This window comes from Lipotes vexillifer, unplaced genomic scaffold (genome assembly GCF_000442215.2).
Source record: "Lipotes vexillifer unplaced genomic scaffold, Lipotes_vexillifer_v1.1 scaffold54, whole genome shotgun sequence".
Taxonomy (NCBI): domain Eukaryota; kingdom Metazoa; phylum Chordata; class Mammalia; order Artiodactyla; family Lipotidae; genus Lipotes; species Lipotes vexillifer.
In genome coordinates this window covers 410,867-434,268 of record NW_006789324.1, presented here as the reverse complement: position 1 = coordinate 434,268, position 23,402 = coordinate 410,867, and the positions used below count along the sequence as shown (strand labels likewise).

General features: G+C 39.6%; 1 protein-coding gene across 1 annotated transcript in view; it reads left to right on the top strand.

The window, feature by feature from the left end:
• The window catches only part of FYB2 (FYN binding protein 2), an 86,419-nt gene that overhangs the window by 58,049 nt on the left and 4,968 nt on the right, over positions 1-23,402 (top strand). Inside the window, 5 exon segments of the mRNA XM_007462580.1 lie at positions 7,859-7,919; positions 8,998-9,096; positions 13,535-13,563; positions 15,341-15,401; positions 23,118-23,203. Coding sequence (XP_007462642.1) covers positions 7,859-7,919; positions 8,998-9,096; positions 13,535-13,563; positions 15,341-15,401; positions 23,118-23,203 — 336 coding nt within the window.

Below are 23,402 nucleotides of genomic sequence, written 5' to 3'. Positions count from 1 at the left end.
CTATCCCACCCCTCTAGGTGGACACAAAGCACTGAGCTGATCTCCCTGTGCCATGCAGCTGCTTCCCACTAGCTGTCTGTTTTACATTTAGTAGTGTATATAAGTCTATGCCACTATCTCACTTCATCCCAGCTTACCCTTCCCGCTCCCTGTGTCCTCAAGTCCATTGTCTATGTGTCTTTATTCTTGTCCTGCCCCTAAGTTCTTCAGAACCACTTTTTTTTTTTTAGATTCCATATATATGTATTAGCATACGGTATTTGTTTTTCTCTCACTTACTTCACCCTGTATGATACTCTCTAGGTCCATCCATCTCACTACAAATAACTCAATTTCATTTCTTTTTATGGCTGAGTAATATTCCATTGTATATATATGCCACATCTTCCTTATCCATTCATCTGTCGACGGACACTTAGGTTGCTTCCATGTCCTGGCTGTTGTAAATAGAGCTGCAATGAACATTGTAGTACATGACTCTTTTTGAATTATGGTTTTTTCAGGGTATATGCCCAGTAGTGGGATTGCTGGGTCCTATGGTAGTTCTAATTTTAGACTTCTGAGGAACCTCCATACTGTTCTCCACAGTGTTTGTATCAATTTACATTCCCACCAACAGTGTGGGAAGGTTCCCTTTTCTCCACACCCTCTCCAGCATTTATTGTTTGTAGATTTTTTGATGATGGCTATTCTGACCAGTGTGAGGTGGTACCACACTGTAGTCTTTTTTGTTTGTTTGTTTGTTTTGCGGTACGCGGGCCTCTCGCTGTTGTGGCCTCTCCCGCTGCGGAGCACAGGCTCCAGACGCACAGGCTCAGCGGCCATGCCTCACGGGCCTAGCTGCTCTGCGGCATGTGGGATCTTCCTGGACTGGGCACGAACCCGTGTCCCCTGCATTGGCAGGCAGACTCTCAACCACTGCGCCACCAGGGAAGCCCCACACTGTAGTTTTGATTTGCATTTTCTTGCGTTATGCGGGCCTCTCACTGTTGTGGCCTCTCCCATTTGCGGAGCACAGGCTCCGGACGCGCAGGCCCAGCGGCCACGGCTCATGGGCCCAGCCGCTCCGCGGCATGTGGGATCCTCCCGAAACGGGGCACGAACCCGCGTCTCCTGCAACGGCAGGCGGACTCTCAAGCACTGCGCCACCAGGGAAGCCCCACACTGTAGTTTTGATTTGCATTTCTCTAATGATTAGTAATGTTGAGCATCTTTTCATGCGTTTGTTGGCAATCTGTAAATCTTCTTTTGAGAAATGTCTGTTTAGGTCTTCTACCCATTTTTGGATTGGGTTGTTTGGTTTTTTTTGATATTGAGCTGCATGAGCTGCTTGTATATTTTGCAGATTAATCCTTTGTCAGTTGCTTCATTTGAAAATATTTTCTCCCATTCTGAGGGTTGTCTTTTTGTCTTGTTTATGGTTTCCTTTGCTGTGCAAAAGCTTTGAAGTTTCATTAGGCAGTGTTTGTTTATTTTTGTTTTTATTTCCATTTCTCTAGTAGGGGGGGTCAAAAAGAATCTCACTGTGATTTATGTCATAGAGTGTTCTGCCTGTGTTTTCCTCTATGAGTTTTATAGTGTCTGGCCTTACATTTAGGTATTTAATCCATTTTGAGTTTATTTTTGTGTAAGGGAGTGTTGTAATTTCATTTTTTTTATATGTAGCTGTCCAGTTTTCCCAGCACCACTTATGGAAGAGGCTGTCTTTTCTCTGTTGTATATTCTTGCCTCCTTTATCGAAAGTAAGGTGACCATATGTGCATGAGTTTATCTCTGGGCTTTCTATCCTGTTCCATTGATCTATATTTCTATTTTTGTGCCAGTACCATACTGTCTTGATTACCATAGCTTTGTAGTTTAGTCTGAAGCCAGGGAGCCTGATTCCTCCAGCTCCATTTTTCTTTCTCAAGATTGCTTTGGCTATTTGGGGTCTTTTGTGTTTCCATACAAATTGTGAAATTTTTTGTTCTAGTTCTGTGGAAAATGCCAGTGGTAGTTTGATAGGGATTGCATTGAATCTGTAGTTTGCTTTGGGTAGTATACTCATATTCACAATGTTGATTCTTCCAGTCCAAGGACATGGTATATCTCTCCGTCTGTTTGTATGATCTATAATTTCTTTCATCAGTGTCTTACAATTTTCTGCATACAGGTCTTTTGTCTCTTCAGGTAGGTTTATTCCTAGGTATTTTATTCTTTTTGTTGCAACGGTTAATGGGAGTGTTTCCTTAATTTCTCTTTCAAATTTTTCATCATTAGTGTATAGGAATGCAAGAGATTTCTGTGCATTAATTTTGTATCCTGCTACTTTAACAAATTCATTGATTAGCTCTAGTAGTTTTCTGGTAGCGTCTTTAGGATTCTCTATGTATAGTATCATGTCATCTGCAAACAGTGACAGTTGTACTTCTTTTCCGATTTGGATTCATTTTATTTCTTTTTCTGCTCTGATTGCTGTGGCTAAAATTCCACAACTATGTTGAATAATAGTGTTGAGAGTGGGCAACCTTGTCTTGTTCCTGATCTTAGGGGAAATGGTTTCAGGTTTTCACCATTGAGAATGATGTTTGCTGTGGGTTTGTCATATATGGCCTTCATTATGTTGAGGTAAGTTCCTTCTATGCCTACTTTCTGGAGGGTTTTTATCATAAATGGGTGTTGAATTTTGTCAAAAGCTTTTTCTGCATCTATTGAGATGATCATATGGTTTTTCTCCTTCAATTTGTTAATATGGTTTATCACATTTATTTGCATCTTTGAAAAATCCTTTCATTCCTGGAATAAACCCCACTTGATCATGGTGTATGATCCTTTTAATGTGCTGTTGGATTCTGTTTGCTAGTATTTTGTTGAGGATTTTTGCATCTGTGTTCATCAGTGATATTGGCCTGTAGTCTTCTTTTTTTGCGGCATCTTTGTCTGATTTTGGTATTAGGCTGATGGTGGCCCTGTAGAACGAGTTTGGGAGTGTTCCTCCCTCTGCTATATTTTGGAAGAGTTTGAGAAGGATAGGTGTTAGCTCTTCTCTCAGTGTTTGTTAGAATTCGCCTGTGAAGCCATCAGGTCCTGGGCTTTTGTGTGTTGGAAGATTTTTAATCACAGTTTCAATTTCAGTGCTTGTGATTGGTCTGTTTATATTTTCTATTTCTTCCTGGTTCAGTCTCGAAAGGTTGTGCTTTTCTAAGAATTTGTCCATTTCTTCCAGGTTGTCCATTTTATTGGCATAAGTTTCCTGTAGTAATCTCTCATGATCCTTTGTATTTCTACAGTGTCAGTTGTTACTTCTCCTTTTTCATTTCTAATTCTATTGATTTGGGTCTTCTCCCTTTTTTTCTTGATGAGTCTGGCTAATGGTTTATCAATTTTGTTTATCTTCTCAAAGAACCAGCTTTTAGTTTTATTGATCTTTGCTATCGTTTCCTTCATTTCTTTTTCATTTATTTCTGATGTGATCATTATGATTTCTTCTGCTAACTTGGTTTTTTTTTTTTTTTTCTTCTTCTTTCTCTAATTGCTTTGGGTGTAAAGTTAGGTTGTTTATGTGAGATGTTTCTTGTTTCTTGAGGTAGGATTTTATTGCTATAAGCTTCCCTCTTAGAACTGCTTTTGCTACATCTCATAGGTTTTGGGTCATCGTGTTTTCATTGTCATTTGTCTCTAGGTATTTTTTGATTTCCTCTTTGATTTCTTCAGTGATCTCTTGGTTGTTTAGTACCATATTGTTTAGCCTCCATGTGTTTGTATTTTTTACAGATTTTTTCCTCTAATTGATATCTAGTCTAATAGCATTGTGGTTGGAAAAGATACTTGATACAATTTCAATTTTCTTAAATTTACCAAAGCTTGATTTGTGTCCCATGATATGTTCTATCCTGGAGAATGCTCCATGAGCACTTGAGAAGAAAGTGTCACCTGCTGGTTTTGGATGGAATGTCCAATAAATATCAGTTAAGTTCGTCTTGTTCAGTGTATCATTTAAAGCTTGTGTTTCCTTATTTATTTTCATTTTGGATGATCTGTCCGATGGTGAAAGTGGGGTGTTAAAATCCCGTACTATGATTGTGTTACTGTTGATTTCCCCTTTTATGGCTGTTAGCATTTGCCTTATGTACTGAGGTGCTCCTATGTTGGGTGCATAAATATTTATAACTGTTGTATCCTCTTATTGGATTGATCCCTTGATCATTATGTAGTGTCCATCTTTGTCTCTTGTAGTATTCTTTATTTTAAAGTCTATTTTGTCTGATATGGGAATTGCTACTCCAGCTTTCTTTTGATTTCTATTTTCATGGACTATCTTTTTCCATCCCCTCACTTTCAGTCTGTATGTGTCCCTAGGCCTGAAGTGGGTCTCTTGTAGACAGCATATATATGGGTCTTGTTTTTTATCCATTCAGCCAGTCTATGTATTTTGGTTGGAGCATTTAATCCATTTACATTTAAGGTAATTATCGATATGTATGTTTCTATTAACATTTTCTTAATTGTTTTGGGTTTGTTATTGTAAGTCTTTTCCTTCTCTTGTGTTTCCTGCCTAGAGAAGTTCCTTTAGCATTTGTTGTAGAGCTGGCTTGGTGGTGCTGAATTCTCTTAGCTTTTGCTTGTCTGTAAAGGTTTTAATTTCTCCACTGAATCTGAATGAGATCCTTGCTTGGTAGAGTAATCTTGGTTGTGGTTTTTTCCCTTTCATCCCCTTCAATATGCCCTGCCACTCCCTTCTGGCTTGCAGAGTTTCTGCTGAAAGATCAGCTGTTAACCTTATGGGGATTCCCGTATTTGTTAATTCTTGCTTCTCTTGCTGCTTTTAATATTTTTTCTTTGTATTTAATTTTTGATAGTTTGATAAATGTGTGTCTTGGTGTGTTTCTCCTTGGATTTATCCTGTGTAGGACTCTCTGTGCTTCCTGGGCGTGATTGACTATTTCCATTCTCATGTTAGGGAAATTTTCGACTAAAATCTCTTCAAATATTTTCTCAGTCCCTTTTTTTTTTTTTTGCCTCTTCTTCTTCTGGGACCCCTATAATTTGAATGTTGGTGTGTTTAATGTTGTCCCAGGTCTCTGAGATTGTCCTCAATTCTTTTATTTATTTTTTCTTTATTCTGTTCTGTGGTAGTTATTTCCACTATTTTATCTTCCACGTCATTTATCCATTCTTCTGCCTCAGTTATTCTGCTATTGATTCCTTCTAGAGAATTTTTTATTTCATTTATTGTGGTGTTCATTATTGTTTGTTTGCTCTTTAGTTCTCTAGGTCCTTGTTAAACGTTTCTTGTATTTTCTCTATTCTATTTCCAACATTTTGGATCATCTTTACTATCATTACTCTGAATTCTTTTTCTGGTACACTGCCTATTTCCTCTTCATTTGTTTGGTCAAGTGGGTTTTTACCTTGCTCCTTCATCTGCTGTGTGTTTCTCTGTCTTCTCATTTTGCTTAACTTACTGTGTTTGGTGTCTCCTTTTCACAGGCTGCAGGTTCATTTTTGGTGTCTATTCCTAGTGGGTGAGGTTGGTTCAGTGGGTTGTGTAAGCTTCCTGGGGGAGGGGAATGGTGCCTGTGTTCTGCTGGATGAGGCTGGATCTTGTCTTTCTGGTGGGCAGGACCACGTCCAGTGGTGTGTTTTGGGGTGTCTGTGAATTTATTTTGATTTTAGGCAGCCTCTGTGCTAATGGTTCAACTTGTATTCCTGTCTTGCTTGTTGTTTGGTATAGGATGTCCAGCACTGTAGATTGTTGGTCGTTGAGTGGAGCTGGGTCTTAGCATTGATGGAGATCTCTGGGTGAGCTTTCACAGTTTGATATTACATGGGGCTGGGAGGTCTCTGGTGGACCAATGTCCTGAACTTGGCTCTCCGACCTCAGAGGCTCAGGCCTGACACCCAGCTAGAGCACCAAGACCCTGTCAGCCACACGGCACGGTATGTGGGGAGTTTCTTGCCTTTTGGGAAGTCTGAGGTCTTCTGCCAACATTCAGGAGGTGTTATGTAGGAGTTGTTCCACATGTAGATGTAGTTTTGATGTATTTGTGGGGAGGGGATCTACACGTCTTACTCCTCCACCAACTTGAAGGTGCCCCTTTTGTCCTCTTTTTGATGATAGCCATTCTGACAGATGTGAAGTGATATCTCATTGTGCTTTTGATTTGCATTTCCCTGATGATTAGTGTTGCTGAGCATCTTTTCTTGTGACTGTTTGCCATCTGCAGGTCTTTTTTGAGAAGATGTCTATTCAGGCCTTTGCCCATTTTTTTAATCAGGTTGCTTGTTTTTTTGATATTGAGTTGTATGAGCTTGTTATATGTTTTGGATATTAACCCCTTTTCAGACCTATCATTTGCAAATATCTTCTCCCATTCAGTAGGTTGTCTTTTTGTTTTGTTAATTTTTTCCTTTGCTGTGCAAGAGCTTCTAAGTTTGATTAGGTCCCATTTGTTTATTTTTGCTTTTGTTTCCTTGCCTAAGGAGACAGATCCAAAAACAAATATTGCTAAAACTTATGTCAAAGCATGTTCTGCCTATTTTTTCTTCTAGGAGTTTTCCCAGCACCACTTATTGAAGAGACTGTCTTTTCTCCATGTATATTCTTGCCTCCTTTGTCATAGATTAACCATAAGTGTGTGTTTCTGGGCTTTTTTTCTGTTCCATTGATCTATGTCTGTTTTTGTGCCAGTACTATACTGTTTTGACTACTATAACTTTGTAGTATATTCCCAATACTTTTAAGATTGACGTTAACATAGTGTAGAGGACTTGAATGCCCCTACCTACCCCTCCATCCTCTTTTCATACATACTCAGTCTTCATCTTTGAGATCCAGTCATGCTGACCTGTTAGCTTCTCTGACTTTCTAGGCTCCCACTGCAGGGTGTTTGCATATTCTACTCCCTCTTCCTGGCATGTTCTTTCCTCCCCTGTGCCCCTTTCTCTAAGTGACTCTTAATCTTTCTTCTGATCTCAGCTCAATCCTTATTCCCCAGGGAATATTCTCTTAGGTATACAGTCTTATGACCCTCTTTTTCATAGCACTTGTCACAGTTGTAATTCTATATTTATGTGGTTCTTTGATTAATAATTCTCTTCCCTCCTAGATGATTTCCTTCTCTATGCTCACCATTTTCCCTAGCCCCTATCATAATGCCAGGCACATGTTACATATTCAAAAAAATATTTGTTGAATGAATGAAAAGTTAATGGAGGAGGGATAATCAAATGCTACTGTGGTTGTTTTTGTCCTTCTTAGAATATTAGAATTTTAGATGGAGAAACAATCTTAGAGATCATTAAACATGGTACCCTCATTTTAAAAAAAGGAAACTGAGGCACAGAGAAGTTAAGTGACTGTCCTAAACTCATTGTGAATCAAGTTCTGAACTTGAAAATCCTCCATTGCCAGGGTAGATTCAAAGTATATCTGTGTATTTTAAGCTTATGTGTTGGACTAGGTGAAAGCCATGCTATGATGGGGGAAGATTTTTCAAGATGTGTCTGGTTGTCTCCATTATTTCCCCAGCATTCAGCACAATGTCTGCTGTTTAGTAGACTGATTGTTATATGTAAAATATGCAAAGGGGGAGGGTTGAAGGCGGGAATCTGTTAATAAGTTAACCTTCTCTGACTAAATCAGACAGACTTGAAAACAGGGTAGAAGCAAAAATTAATTTTTGTTTGTACGTACTTTTATAGAGGTTACTTATTTTTACCACGTGCTTGTAAAAACATGTGCATATGTTTCAGTAAAAACTACTTCACAAACAAAAGATTAGAGTACCTGTAGCACCTGGTACGTATCCAATAATTTTGTGTCAAATATGAATCTGAATTATTGCCATTATAATGAATTTGTTTTTAATTTCAAAAGAAAATAGTGAAGAAATGTATGAAGAGGTCTACAGAACAAACAGCAACTACCCAAAGATAGAGTGAGTTTCTCTTTTTCTTGGCTTCATAGCTAAGGGTATTTCCTGTTAGTCTAGGAAAACCAAAGTTTAAGAAATGACCTCCATCCCTACCCACCCCATCTTTAGGGAAGATATGCATAGAGAATGGAGATAAGCGATTGTAATACAACACTGTGATCAATAGGGTACTTGTAATTGTGTACAATCATATCTAATAATTTTGATCATATTGCTTTCTCTTTTGAGAAAATGTCCATCTCCCAGAGTAGAGGACTTTGATACTGTGTTAGGGAATAAGTGAGAAAAGAGAAGTAAATATCAATAAAATGCTTCAATTCTGTAGTTCCCTTTCCAGGAAGAAATCAATGGTTATGATTTACCTCTATCTTTGAAAGTTAATGAGGCTATCTCTGGGATTGGGGCTTAATTTATTATCTAATAATTCAGTGTTATCAAGGACAGTATTTGTTCAAATGGGCATTATTAATCAAATTCAGTTATTAGCACACATTGTGGAAAGGAAAACAGCAGCAGTCAAAAGCAAGAAGTTTGAGGGCTGGAGGGAAAAGAGGGCATTCGTGCCGGGTGGGATGATGTGAGTGTATCATTCCCTCTCCCTACGCTCCCCGCCCCCCAATCAAGAGCATATTTGGAAAAATTTTAATCGTCAACCAGGCAGTCAGCGTACCATCATCGTTATATTATCATTCCATAAGTTAAAGATTAGTGATATGAATTTCAGAAGCTAGGAATTTCTATAATGTATTTCTAGTATAGTTTGTAAACTATGCGTCCCTGAGTCATCGTCTCTAAAAGGAAGACTTTGCTCCATAAACTCTTTAAAATAGAAACCATTTGGCGTAGATGAAGGTTTGTATTGAAATATAGTAAATTCCATCCACAGCTGATATGTGCTACTTCCTATCAGCATCTAAACAAAGAAGAGCATAGACGCTGACAAGGCATTTTCCTGCTCTTCCTTGAGTGGGGTGTGTTGAAGAAATGAGACTGACGTCTCTGATCCTTTTTACTACAGCAGGCTTCCATCCCCAGTACTCTCTCAAACATCATGTTATTTATATCCTCTGATTCCTCTTAGTTTAGATGGAAAAGAAGCACTTAAAAGACTGCAGAGGTTCTTCAAGAAAGAAAAGGATAGATTTAAAATGAAGAAAACCAAGTCAAAAGAAAATATAAGGTAAAAGGTCCCTTTTGATTTCTCTTTCCCGGAGAGTATTAGCAGTGCTGGCCTGGTTAGTTACACAGCTGATGGTCTGTATCCTGTTCTTCTAGTAAAGTAGTAACAGAAACTAAAACCAAAGGCCCTGGTTATCACCTACCACCTCCTTGCCAATATTTGAGTGAACTACACCCACAGATGCTAATGAGAAAGTGACAATGTCCCTTTTGAAAAAATTGATAAGAAAAGGTTGTGAACAAGGGGAGAGGGAGAGTCTTAATCAAACAAAGTCCAGGAAAGGAACTTTCCTCATCATCCTTGGCATAGATTCCTGTTGTTGTTACTGAGCATTATGTTATTAATTACATCCTATTATACTGTCTCAGCCCTACAAGTTCCAGTGGTTTTATTTGTCTACACTTCCAAATTCTAATTTGCCTCTCTTGAGAGAGGAAGATGAATTTTTCTTGGAAAGGGAAGATGAATTTTTCAGCTGAATGTTCCATGTACCTCAAAGTCTTAGACCTGGAAGGGACCCTCCAAGATCACCCTAGCTAATCACCAGTGGGAATTGGGAAGGTTAGAAATTCATGAGTAGGAGAAACAAACAAGAGACCTAAGTTCTAGATTCTAGTTTCAGCTTTTCTGTTTATTCAGTGTGCAACCATGGGCAAATCACTTCCATTTTGCATTCATAGGGATCAAGTTTCTTCTTGCGTATAATAGGAGGGAGGAGGGAGACTGGGTGGTCTCTGGAGGCACTTCTCTCATATGTGTGTGTGTGTGTGTGTGTGTGTGTGTGTGAGAGAGAGAGAGAGAGACACACACACACACAAACATAGACATAGGTCTGTATTTTATGAGGGCAGAGGATGGTAAAATAATTTGACCCAGGTTATTACATACATTAACATGGAATTATGTTATTCTACCTTGAAGTTCTTTTCAATTATAAAACCTCAGAGTAACATGACTTTAAGTCTAATTTTCTGTTGGATATAGATCTACCAAGAGATTTATATAGAATATGGGGTTTACAAATTGTAGTCCTGACCATGGAAGAAGAGGGAGTCTAGCTAGCTTCAGTGGCCAATGAGACCTAAAGGCAGACCCCAACCTTAGCAGGTTAGAAGTTTCTGACAAAAATTATTAGTGTGATACCTGCAGTCGCTTAAAAATTTGATCCAGGTGAGAATGCTGATGCGTGCTTTTTCTTTTTTAAAAAATAATATTTATTTATTTATTTTGGCTGCACAGGGTTTTAGTTGCAGCACGCAGGGTCTTAGTTGCGGTAGGCATGCGGGATCTAGTTCCCCCCACCAGGGATTGAGCCCAGGCCCACTGCATTGGGAGCGTGGAGTCTTACCCACTGGACCACCAGGGAAGTCTCAATGCTGATGTTTTTAAAATGCAAATGTTATTTCCTTTTTCTTAGAGCTATTCTTAGAACTGTAAGTGACTGCTTATGACTTTTAGAACAAATTTCCAATCCCTTTTCATTGCAAGTCAATACTCTTATGGCAGCACCTTCCTACTTGTCCAGCTCCATCTCTCGCTCAGATTTACTCTCATCACCAGCCCATTAACACATTCCCTCTTTGTATATGAGCGCCCCGGTGTTTCATGCCTCCTTGCTTTTGACCAAGACATTCCGTTGGTCTGGAATGTACCTGCCCTTCTCCAACTTCCTTTGATTATCAAAGTTCTAGCCTTCCCTTAAAGTTTGGTCAAATACTATCCTTTCTGGGACGCATTCCATGAACCTTTCTACCCAAACCTGTATTACCGGTTTCTCTTCTAGGTTTCCGTAACATCCCGTGCACATCTTGTAACGTCTATTAAGACTACTGAGAAACCCTTTTTCTTAGAGTCAGAGAATCTCAGGGTACGAAGAGAAATCCATATACCTAGTCCAACCCACTACACAAGCTTCTCTGCAGATTTCCCAAGAAGCCAAATCTCTATGCCTGCACACCTCTATAAAGAGAAATTCACTATGTGCAGGGGGAAATCTGCCATTTGTAGGAAGGTCTAAAAAGCCTTTTTTCCCCTTAAATTTTGCCAAAATCTGCCTCTCTACCTTAATTTTTCAATTAATAGCATGGAGACATACCAAGGTAACAACAGAACTTTATTTATTTGTTTCTTTGTTTACCTTTTGTTGAGCTTTTTGATTGAGGGCTCCTCTCTGGAACGTCAACTCTTAGTTTGTTGCGTTTTCTTCAGAAGGAGGTTGCAACCATGAAAATGTGACCTTTGAAAAGAGTTGGGGGCTTCTCTGGTGGTGCAGTGGTTGAGAGTCCGCCTGCCAGTGCAGGGGACACGGGTTCGTGCCCCGGTCTGGGAAGATCCCACATGCCGCAGAGCGGCTGGGCCCGTGAGCCACGGCCGCTGAGCCTGCGCGTCCAGAGCCTGTGCTCCGCAACGGGAGAGGCCACAACAGTGAGAGGCCCACATACCACAAAAAAAAAAAAAAAAAAAAAAAAAAGAGTTGGGGCTCTCAATCTTCTCTCTCTCTCTCTCACACACACACATACACACACGCACAAACACACACACACACTGCCTGTTAGGATAGTCATTATTAAATGGCTTGATTTAGGCATAAATAAACCAAGAATTAAATGCCACGGGTCTTAGCTATGCTATGAGTTTTACATGGGAATTAAATGTTAAGCCTCTTCTCACTCCCTCTGTTTCAAATGTTATGACTTCCTTCAACAGGCCAAGCACTCCTCAGCTTGAGGGTCTCTGTGTCTGCTGTTTCCTCCCCTAGGAATGCTCTTACCCCAGATATCTAGCTGGCCTATTCTCTCACTATCTTCAGGCCTCTGCTGCAAAATCACCTTATCAGTGAAGCCTTCCCTGAACGTCCTCTGAAAAATGGCAAACCAGCCCTCATCTCCAGTCCCCCTCCCCCGTTACCCTGCTTTATTTTTCGTAATTGCACTTATCTCCATAATTACATGACAGATCATAATTTTCCTTGTTTGTTTTCTGTCTGTCTCATTCTACTAGACTCCACGAGGGCAGGGATTTTGACTGTTTTGTCCACTGCAGTATCTCCAACATAAAAGTACAGTGCCTGGAAGAAAAAAAAAAGAACAGTGCCTGGGATATAATAGGCACTCAATAAATATCTGTTGAATGCATAGATGACCTAAAGGAAGGAAATATCATTATAGATTTTTTTTTTTGTGGCCTTGGTTTCTATGTTTAAATAGGAGCTACCAGCACCCTGACCTAATTAAAATGGAGGAAGGGAATGGGTGTTAAGAAAGGCTCCCTTAGGCAAGGGACCGCTTTGCTTAAGCCAAGACCCCAAGGATATGTGCTCACTAGATGTTGAGGGCAGGAAGTGCACTAAGGCTTCACGTGTGTTCTCTCTAATCCTCACAATAACCCATGAGTTAGAAACTTGTTTCTCCCTTTTACAGATGAAAAACTAAGGCTTTGAAAAGTTATGTGACTTGCCCAGGGTAAGTGGCTAAGTGGCAGAACTGAGAGTCATATCAGCTCTGACTCTAGTGACCATGTATTTCTCCTACTGCACCCTGCACATCACAGTCCTGGTCTCATAGACACCAACGGAAGGGATCACTGAGTATCAGCCCTGTCCCAGGCACATTCACTTAGGAAAGCTCATCCTGTACAAAGGGAACTCTACAAGATAGGTGCTGGTATTCATTTTGGAAATGGAGAACTAAAGCTTCCATAAAGGTTAGTGCTGTTCCTTTGGTCAGCCCTTTATTATGTTATCACAGAGTGTTATATTAACTTACTTTTGGTGCCCCTCACTAAACCGCGAGCTGCTTCTGGACAGAAACTGTGTGTAATCATTTTGTATACCCAGCACACGGGGCTGGCCTGTGATGAGTGTCCCCAGAATACCTGTAGGACTGAACTTAAATTAATTGCTTAAAATACATGGATTTTTTTCCTACCACATCATGCTTCCTTTCATGTAATCTTAACTGTGAGATTTGAGGAAAACCAGATGATCTACCTAGCCAGTGTCCTCTCCTACTTAGCACATTTACCATCTTCCATTTCCACCTGGCCTGGAATTCTCCGCTCAAGTCACCTCTTTGGTTAAACATATACATAGTCAGGGTCCAGCGTCTCCAGATGGTTCTCTCTCACCATACTTACCCTACATTGAATTGGCATCGTGGAAGGTAAGAAGGCAGAAACAGAATCCTGTGGCAGGGCTAAGGGACAGCCTGAGATTGTCTCGTTAGGACAGGGGGTGTAGGTGGTCACTGGGGATAAATAAGCTCATTTACAAGAGAGGGGAGGTGATCAGAAGCTGCGGGAAAGGTTTGCTTCGTATCTTTCCCCCAAAGCATCTGTATCAAAGAAACCTAGTCATCAATATGTTATTTGAGATGTATCAGCTAATATTTCTGAACATGGCTTTTTCCCTTAACCCTTTGTGTCTTTTGTCAATTGACAGTGCATTCTCCATTTCGCTGCCTGACTTAGGTAAGTGACATTCGCTTATTTGCTGGAACAAAATTATTCATCACTGACATATTCACAGTCTGAGAAAGAGAAGTAGTAATCCTTCCTGCATCCCACGTTTAATGAAAAGTTGATACATCAAAACCAAAGACATTTTACACAATAGCAGTACTTACATTGGGGAAGATGAGTAACATTTCTCAATTGCCTCCTGTACGCCAGGCCTCTTAAAATCCGAGAAATAGATGCATTATCCCTTTTCAGGAAGGCTCTAGGACTCACATCCATATTTTAGTGACCTAGGATTTGTACTCAAGTCTCTGAATACGAAGCTTGTGCATTTTACATTATACCACATAACCTTCTGAAGGATTTAACAGCCAGCTCACCGGAATTAAGACATAGTAATTTGAACATGACCACTTTGCAGTACACATACTAACTGAATCAAGGATGGGTCATTGGAATACTTTTTGCTTTGCTATAAAAACAACAGTGCACAAATTAGTACAGTGCCTGACATCTAGTGTGCTCGCTCTCAATCACGTTCAGTAAGTTGAATCTATCGATGAGAGAGGGCCATGTGTTTTGTTGTTTGTCAGGTTTAGTTTATGGGCTCTAGCGATGGTGGCTACTTTGATTTTACTCTGATTTGACAATTCAAAGGTACATTATATTCCACAAATATAAGTTTGCTGCACTAAATAACAAATAGTTACATAAACCTGGTATAATAACAGCTCTCCCAGGCTTCCCTGGTGGTGCAGTGCTTAAGAATCTGCCTGCCAATGCAGGGGACATGGGTTCGAGCCCTGGTCCGGGAAGATCCCACATGCCACGGAGCAACTAAGCCCGTGAGCCACAACTACTGAGCCTGCGTGCCACAACTACTGCAGCCCGTGTGCCTAGAGCCCGTGCTCTGCAACAAGAGAAGGCACCGCAATGAGAAGCCTGCGCACCGCAATGAAGAGTAGCCCCTCCCGCCGCAACTAGAGAAAGCCTGTGCGCAGCAACAAAGTCCCAACACAGCCAAAAATAAAAATAAATAAATAAAATTTTAAAAAAAACAGCTTTTCCAAAATATCCTCGGTCTATGTAAAAAAAAAAAAAAAAAAAGTCAGAATAGGCATGCATTGTACCCCCATCCAAATATATGAATAACTGAATTATGAATTGTGAATAATTATGCCAAAAGGTTTCTAACTAGTTCAAGTGGTGAGTCACTTGAATATTATGGAATTCTATGTAGAGCACCAAGAAATGTGAATATCCTAAACTGAAAACGTCTAATTATGATTATGTACTAAGTCAGATTCAATTTTATGCAAGCTTATTATAAAGAAGCAGTTGTCAGTGTTTTGGAATAAAAATCAGGGAAGAAAAATCAACATTAATGTTCTATTAAGTTGTTTTTTTTCCCCCTAGGAAATAAGCCCTCTCACTGCTCTAGCATTATAATATCTTTGTCCAGTTCTGGAATGATGGGAACCTAGTCTAAACATGATCCTTTCAGCAACTCATATTTTCTGGAAATCCACATGAGATCAAATTGATATAAATATTTATGCATGTGTTTGAGATACCAGGACATCTCACTATTTTTTATTCCTCAGTTGAACTTTTTCCCAAATGGATACTTGTTTTGTTCTTTGATCCTTTCTATATCCTATGATCAGATTTTGATTAAAAAGAAGGCATGGGGATGCACCTAGATAAGTAATTGTGTATAATTTGGAAAGCTGGGGATTGTATAAACCATAACTAATAATAGACTATTTTGATCCTATCTTGACCCTAGAACTTAGGTCTCAGGAAGTTATTATCTATGATGATGTGGACATAAAAGAAAAAAAGTCAAAGTAAGTCAATTTACCGCATTGGTCATCCCTACTGATATTTAACCCATCTCCTGATGCTTTGTTAAATACGGTCAGAGGGCCATCCCTTCAGATCCTTGGTTACTGGGTGAAAAGTCAAGTTGTGGTATATTGCCCCCACTAGGAAAGGAAAATAATGAGTAATGTAGATGACCTAACAGTGGTAGGTGATTGAAAACTCACTGGAGCTTTGTTTCTTTTCTCTTTTTTTCTTTTTCTTTTTTTTTTTTTTTGCGGTACACGGGTCTCTCACTGCTGTGGCCTCTCTTGTTGCGGAGCACAGGCTCCGGATGCACAGGCTCAGTGGCCATGGCTCACGGGCCCAGCCGCTCCGCGGCATGTGGGATCTTCCCGGACCGGGGCACGAACCCGTGTCCCCTGCATCGGCAGGCGGACTCTCAACCACTGCGCCACCAGGGAAGCCCCTGAAGCTTTGTTTCTTACTTTTGAATCTATAGACTTGAAACTCATTTCAACATAACAAATACTTATTTAAATGCCTCCTGTGGAGGATGGCAAGCACTACCTGACAGAAGCTCTGTTCTCAAGGTCTAAATAACTAAAATCTATCAAAAAAGAGAAGCCATCCTGAAACTCAGTACCCTTTCTCTAGCTACTTATTATCGGTCCTTTCCCTCTCAACTAAATGGTTGAAAATAAAGGTCTCCTCTGCTCATCTTGGTTCCATCTTTCCAAGCTCACTGCAACTGGGATTCTGTTCCACCATGACAGTGGACTTGTTTTCGGTAAGGTCACTAATTTCTTTGTTAAATCCAGTGGATACATGTAAGTCCTTATTATACTTGGCTTCTCTGTAATGTCTTAAATTGTTGATCATGCCATCCTTCAAAGGAAAAAAATACTAACTTTTCCCCAGGTTTCTATGTTACCATTATTTCTTATTCCTCATCTTTGGCTGTTGCCCCTCCTGTTTGATTGGTTAGTTTTGGTTTTGTGTGCATGTATGTGTTCTAATTCTGCCATTTATTTCTTTAAAAATTATGTGTTTCTCAGACTTCCTGTATCAGTTCTCTTCCCTTCTTCCTTTATGTGTTCTTGAATGGTCTCACCTACATCTAGGGCTTTAATTACAATCACTATAGTAAAGATATCAAAATTTACACTTTTGAGGTCAGATTTCTCTCTTCCACTTTAATAATAAGCCTGCTAGATAACTCTGTTTGAAACTCCATAATAACTCATAATCTCAACTCATAATCTCAACTGTCCCCATCCAAATGTGATCCCTTTCTTCTAATCTCTATGTTGGTGATTGTTTCAATAAACACACAGTTGCTCAAACCAAAACCCTAAGCATTCATTGTCCTTGACTCATCCTCCTCTCGTGCCCTGCACCCTCTTCTGTTTAAATAACTCTCAAAATGTTCCTGCTTCCCCATCCCCACTGCACAGCCACATGAAGGCACTCATTGCTTCTCAGCTGGATTATTGCGATGACTTCCTGAATGGCCACCTCACCTCCACTTCAGTTTATTTTCCAAACTTTCTAAAGTACAAATAGGATCATGTCACAAAACCACCATTCACCAGCTTAAAAATGGTTAGTGGTTGTCCATTGCTCTCAAAATGAAATCCAAACTGCTTAGAAGGCATAAAATTCATTATTGATCCAGCTCCTGGCAAACTCTCAGCCTCAGCTGTACTTCCCACTCACTCACCATTCCTATGTTCCATACTGTACATTTGGGTGTTCCTTGAACTCTCCAAGCTTTCCAGCATTTCTAAGCCTTCACATTTGTTCCAACTTCTTCAGTTCATTCAACAAATATTTACTGAGGATGTACTATATGCCAGACACTATGCTAAGTGTTGGTATAAAGCAGTGAACGAAACAGATATAATTCCTATTCCTATCTGATTGGAGAGGCAGATAAATAAATTAATTTAAAAAATCTATAGGGTTTCCCTGGTGGCGCAGTGGTTGAGAGCCTGCCTGCCGATGCAGGGGACATGGGTTCGTGCCCCGGTCTGGGAAGATCCCACATTCCATGCAGCGGCTGGGCCTGTGAGCTGTGGCCGCTGAGCCTGCGTGTCCGGCGCCTGTGCTCCGCGATGGAAGAGACCGCAACAGTGAGAGGCCTGTGTACCGAAAAAAAACCCAACAACTATAATTAAACATAGGGATTTGATTGCTTTGGATATTTTGAAAGAGAGTGGACATATGGTGTGTGTGTTGGAAGGAGACTGATAGTCATTTTAAAGTAGATATCTGGGGAAGGCCTTTCCAAGGAGGTGAGAATTTAAGAACAAAAGAATTGTTCTGTCTGTAACACACTTTTCCATGCTTTTTGCTTGGTTGACTATTTTATCCTTCATTATTTAAAACTGAATTCAGATTTTGCTTTCCCCAGGAAGTCCTCTCTGAGCTTATCTATTTGGGTTAGGTCCCCCTTTTTATCAGAACATTCTTTTCATAGTTGTATTCGTCTTAATTCTTGCCTGTCTCCTCCTCTAGATGGGAACTCCCTGAGGTAGGGGCTGTGGCTTTCTGATCTCTATCATGTGGCCTCATACCAAAACATAGTTTGCTAAATCAGATAACAAAGAAGGACCTGCCTCCAAAAAATATGCAAAATAATTTGGAAGCTCAGAATAGGTAGACATTTCCATTATTTAGGGGATCAGAAAAGTCTCTGTGCCAAGTTAAAGAAGCAAGGATAGGAAACATTTTGACAGTTGGAGATTGGGGTTGAGAGAGAGAGAGAGAGAGAGAGAGAAGCGGGGAAGGTTTTCTGGGGGGAGAGGGGTGGACAGCTGTGTAAATGGAAAACAAGTGTGTTTGGGAAGTTTCATTGGACCATAAGGCATGTGATCAAGAAAGTGGGTGTTATGAGCAGGAAATGCAATTTGGCAGGAGATGGAGAGGAGAGCCCTGGAATATAAAATTAGAGTTAAGAATGAATTCTTTCTTAAAAATAAATTATATGATATTTGTAAAACTGAAAATAAACATGTAAGTTTAAAGCAAGATAACAAATTTCCCTCAACCCATAACTCAACTTCAGAACTAGAGCATATCCAGTGCCTTGGTTTCTCTACCTTGTGCACATCCCTTGGTCTATCTCATTGCCTTCCCCCAAGGTAAACACTCTCCTACATTGCGTGTCTTTCACTTCCTGTTCAAAACCAAAATACTGTTATCAAGCACAGGTGATAAAAATATATTGTTTCACTAGAGATTTTAACATTGTAAAAACGGTATGTTGTATATAGAATTCTGCAACTTCTTTTTTACTCAAAATCCATCCTTTTTTAAGCCACTATTAATTTACATGTTTACCGTTCTACAATATTCTATTTTATGTACATACCACAATTTATCCGTTTTCTTGTGAGTATTGGGGTAGTTCCATATTTTTTGCACTTTTGAACAATACTGCTACAAATATTCTTATTTATATGTATACTTAGAAGGGAAAATAATGCAAACTTTATAGGGAATGAAAATTCATAAGAAAATGCCAACTTGTTTTCCAAAGGGAAATAGGCAGAAGATATGAACAGGTCTTCTATAGAAAGACATGAGGGGTGAATAAACATATTAAAAGAGGTTCAACATTGTTAGTAATGAAGGTAATGCAAATTAATACCACAATGAGATAGTATCTTATACCCAATAAATTGGTAAAAATTAAGACTTCTTTCTGTGTTGGTGGGAATGTGGATCAGTATTCCCTTTAAATACTGCTGGGAAAGTGTAAATTGGTACAACCACTTTGGAAAATAAGCTGGCATTTTCTTATGAACTTACATTCCCTGTAAAATTTGCGTTTATTGTATTTTCCCTTCTAAGTATACACGTGACTTATGATTGTTGCTTTCTATATCTTTAAAGAAATCTTTATCCCAAGATCATATGATATTCTCCCATATTTTCTTCTAAAACTGTTTAACTTTTTGGCTTTTACACATAAGCCTTAGATCTACCTGGAACTGATTTTGGCATTTTTAGTGAAGTAGAGATCCAATTAAATTTTCTTCCATGTGGGTAAATGTTCTAGCATGATTAACTGCATAGCCCCTATTTTCCCCATTTCTACAATGCCATCTTTGTCATACTAAGTTTCCAAAAATCTGAAGATCTGTTTCCATGCTCTGTATTCTATTTGTCATTTTTTTTAAACATCTTTATTGGAGTATAATTGCTTTACAATATTGTGTTAGTTTCTGCTGTATAACAAAGTGAATCAGCCATACATATACATACATCCCCATATCCCCTCCCTCTTGCGTCTCCCTCCCACCCTCCCTATCCCACCCCTCTAAGGTGGTCACAAAGCACCGAGCTGATCTCCCTGTGCTATGCGGCTGCTTTCCACTAGCTATCTATTTTACATTTGGTAGTGTATATATGTCCATGCCACTCTCTTACTTCGTCCCAGCTTACCCTTCCCCCTCCCTGTGTGTCATTTCTACCTTAATTGAATTGTGAATTGTGATCTGGAAAAGTAGTTGATATGGTATTAGTACACTGAGGAAATAGCTGATATCAGTACTTTGACATATTCTGTGACATGATTCATGCCTAGTATATGGTCAGTTTTTATACATGTTCCATGTGTACTTTAGATAAAATGACTTCTCTAATTGTTTGATACAAGGATCAACTTATGTCCTCTAAATCAAATAATTGGCTTGGCCAAAAAGTTCGTTCAGGTTTTTCTACTGTTATGGAAAAACCCAAACGAATTTTTTGGCCAACACAATATGTGTTAATTCTCTTAATAAAATTGTTTATAGATTTATGGATATTTAGATGCTTGATCCATTAATATATATGAAAGAAGTGGGTTGAGATCTCACAGAAAGATGGTAATTTGTCAGTTTCTTCCAAAAGTTCTATCATTTTTTTCTTTATATATTCTAAGGCTCTTTTATTAGTTGCCTACAAAATTTTAAATATCTTCTGGTGAATTAAATGTTTCTTTTTAGGTTGTAGCCATCTCCATCCCCCCTAATATCAATATTATTAATAACAAAAATACTACTTATGTAGGTCTTACTGTGAGTCAGTCACTGTTTTTAGATTTAACATGTATTAACTCATTCAATCTTCACGACAATTGTGAAGATACTATTATTATACAAATTTTGTAGAAGAGAGGTTGAGACACAGAGGTGAAGTTATCTGCCCAAGCTCATAGCACCAGTAAGTGGTAGAACCAGGGTTCAAACCCCAGCAACTAGACTCCCAATCCATTCTCTTTACTACAACACTAAGCTAATTTCCTAGTGATGCTTTGTCTTAAAGTCTAATTTGCCCAACTTTATACCTACCTGACCTTTCTTTTAGTTAGTATTTCCCTAGTATACACATTTCATCCTTTTTCTGATTTCCATATTCTTGTTCAGTGTGTCTTATATAAATAGCATAGGGCTGAACTGGCTTTTAAAAACATCTAACATGACGATACGTCTTAACTCCTATCTTGCCCTAATGTAAAGTTTAATCTTCTGAAATATTGTGGTGCTGATAGCATTTTCCTCAGGACGGACTTGTCTTCTGTGCTTGCATACTTACTGCTTACTGCTCTGTCTGGTTTCAGTTTATTTGCTGGGGGCTATTAAGGTATAATGTACAGGACTTAATCTAAGTGTAAAGTGTGGCAATTTGTTAAAACAAAACAACACAACCTTTATCCAGGATCTAGCAGTTTTGTGCTGGGAGGGCCCTATCAGAAAATTCTTTTGCCCTACTGCCAAATAAGGAAGTCCAGAACTATGGGCAAGAGGACAATATAGTCAGAGCCACACTTCAGGAAGAGTAACTAGACCTAGACCCTCTGCAGAGTGCTTTGGAGGGAAGGTCGGAAGTAGAACATTTGTTAGAATATTGTTAAAGGTGCTCAGGTCAAAGATGATCAAAATGTGTTTTGGGGTGGTGAAAAAAATGAAGAAGGTATTTTAAGATTAAATGATATTTACCAAGTCACTTAACCCTACCAAAATCTGACCAATTTCTTTTTCATGTGATAGAGTAATCCTTCTGTAGTTTGACCTCAGAGAAATCAATTATTAAAGACATTTGTAGCAGATGGAACACTGATGGAAAATAGCAAAATTGGGGATAGGAAGGGAGATGGAAGATGATACCTGAGTTCTTGTCAGCTTGGCTACTTTGCATGTCATGTCCTGGTACGTATTAGGTTGAAGAGGTGCCTAAACAACTCTGGATTCAATTGTTGCTAGACAATCCGGACCTCTGATTTTCATTTCCTTCTGTTCATTAGAATTTCCCCTAGAGAGTCAGCAAGGGAAGGAAGAAGAGGGGAATCTTGACAAAGACACTGGAACAGCCCTACAACCTGGTCCCAGTGGGCCCTATGGCATGTCATGTTACTTCTCTGAATCTTAGTTTCTTAATCTGTGATATGGCAAAAAAACAATCCTCATCCTGCCAAATTAATTAAGCTCTCTTACTAGATCCCTATAAAAGCTAAAATAAGTTGACAAAGAGTTGACCATAATGGTCACATGGCTAGCATGGGTAAAAATTAGTATGACTTTTCTGAAAATAATATGTTGTTTTATAATCATTAAAGAAAATAAACTGTTAAGCAGGCATTTGCTTTGCTTGTTCCCTGCCCTCACAGCTATAGCTCCTGCCTAACAAGTCCATGCACAAGTTCTCATTAAACACTTGCTCTGTGCCTAGCAGTGTGCTGAGCTTGTGGTAGGAATATCTGGAATGTGTGTATGGATCCCATCTTTTGGGAACCTAAAGTGAAGAGATAAAATGAGTGAACATCAGACAATTAGAAAAGAAGTAACTGCTGAGCTCCTTGTTATAGACTCCAAAGGCAACAGACATTGAGAAAAGAGAGTGATCGGAGATCGCTAGACGAGTCCTGGAAGTCTTCTTAAAAGCTTTCCCTGGGCTTCCCTGGTGGCGCAGTGCTTGAGAGTCCGCCTGCCGATGCAGGAGACGCGGGTTCGTGCCCCGTTTCGGGAGGATCCCGCGTGCCGCGGAGCGGCTGGGCCCGTGAGCCATGGCCGCTGAGCCTGCGCGTCCGGAGCCTGTGCTCCGCAAATGGGAGAGGCCACAACAGTGAGAGGCCCGCATAACGCAAGAAAAAAAAAAAAAAAAAAAAAAACTTTCCCCAAGCCGCCGCTTTTTTTTTTTTTTTTTTTTTCTTGCGTTATGCGGGCCTCTCACTGTTGTGGCCTCTTCCGTTGTGGAGCACAGGCTCCGGACGCACAGGCCCAGCGGCCATGGCCCACGGGCCCAGCCGCTCCGTGACACGCGGGATCTTCCCGGACCGGGGCTTTATTTTATATTGGAGTACAGTTGATTTACAATGTTGTGTTAGTTTCAGGTGTACAGCAAAGTGATCCAGTTATACACATACATGTATCCATTCTTTTTCAGATTCTGGCTTCCAATTTGGATTGCCACAGATCAGGCGTTGGCAAGCTATGGCCTGGGGGCCAAATATGGCCGGCCACTTGTTATTGTAAATACGGTCGCAAGAGCAGAGTTGAGTAGTTACCATAGAGATGGCATGGCTTGCAAAGCCTAAAATACTTACACTCTGGCCTTGCCATAGATTATCCAAATATACTTCTAGATGACTTTTTAATTTTTAAGTAAAACACAGTTGCCCAGAAAGTACTGATTGTTCCGTAAGGGTTTTAGTTCAATCTTAATTTACTTGCTCAAAATATTTTTCTTCTCAGTGACGAAGATAAACTAAAGACTTGGAAGCCCAAGTTTTTGATATCAAAGGAAAAAAAAGAGAAAAATGGTGCTAAAGAATCAGAAAGGTAAGCACAAAAGTACACTTAAATGACAGCTTATCTGCTGCGATTTATACCTCTTACTAGCTGCGTGGCCTTGGGCAGGTCATTAAATTTGACTTTCAGGTTCCTCATCTACAGAATGAGAATATTAACACCCACATTATAGTACAACTGAGAGGATTAAAAGAGAAAAAGAATATGAAAATGTAAAGTGTCACACAC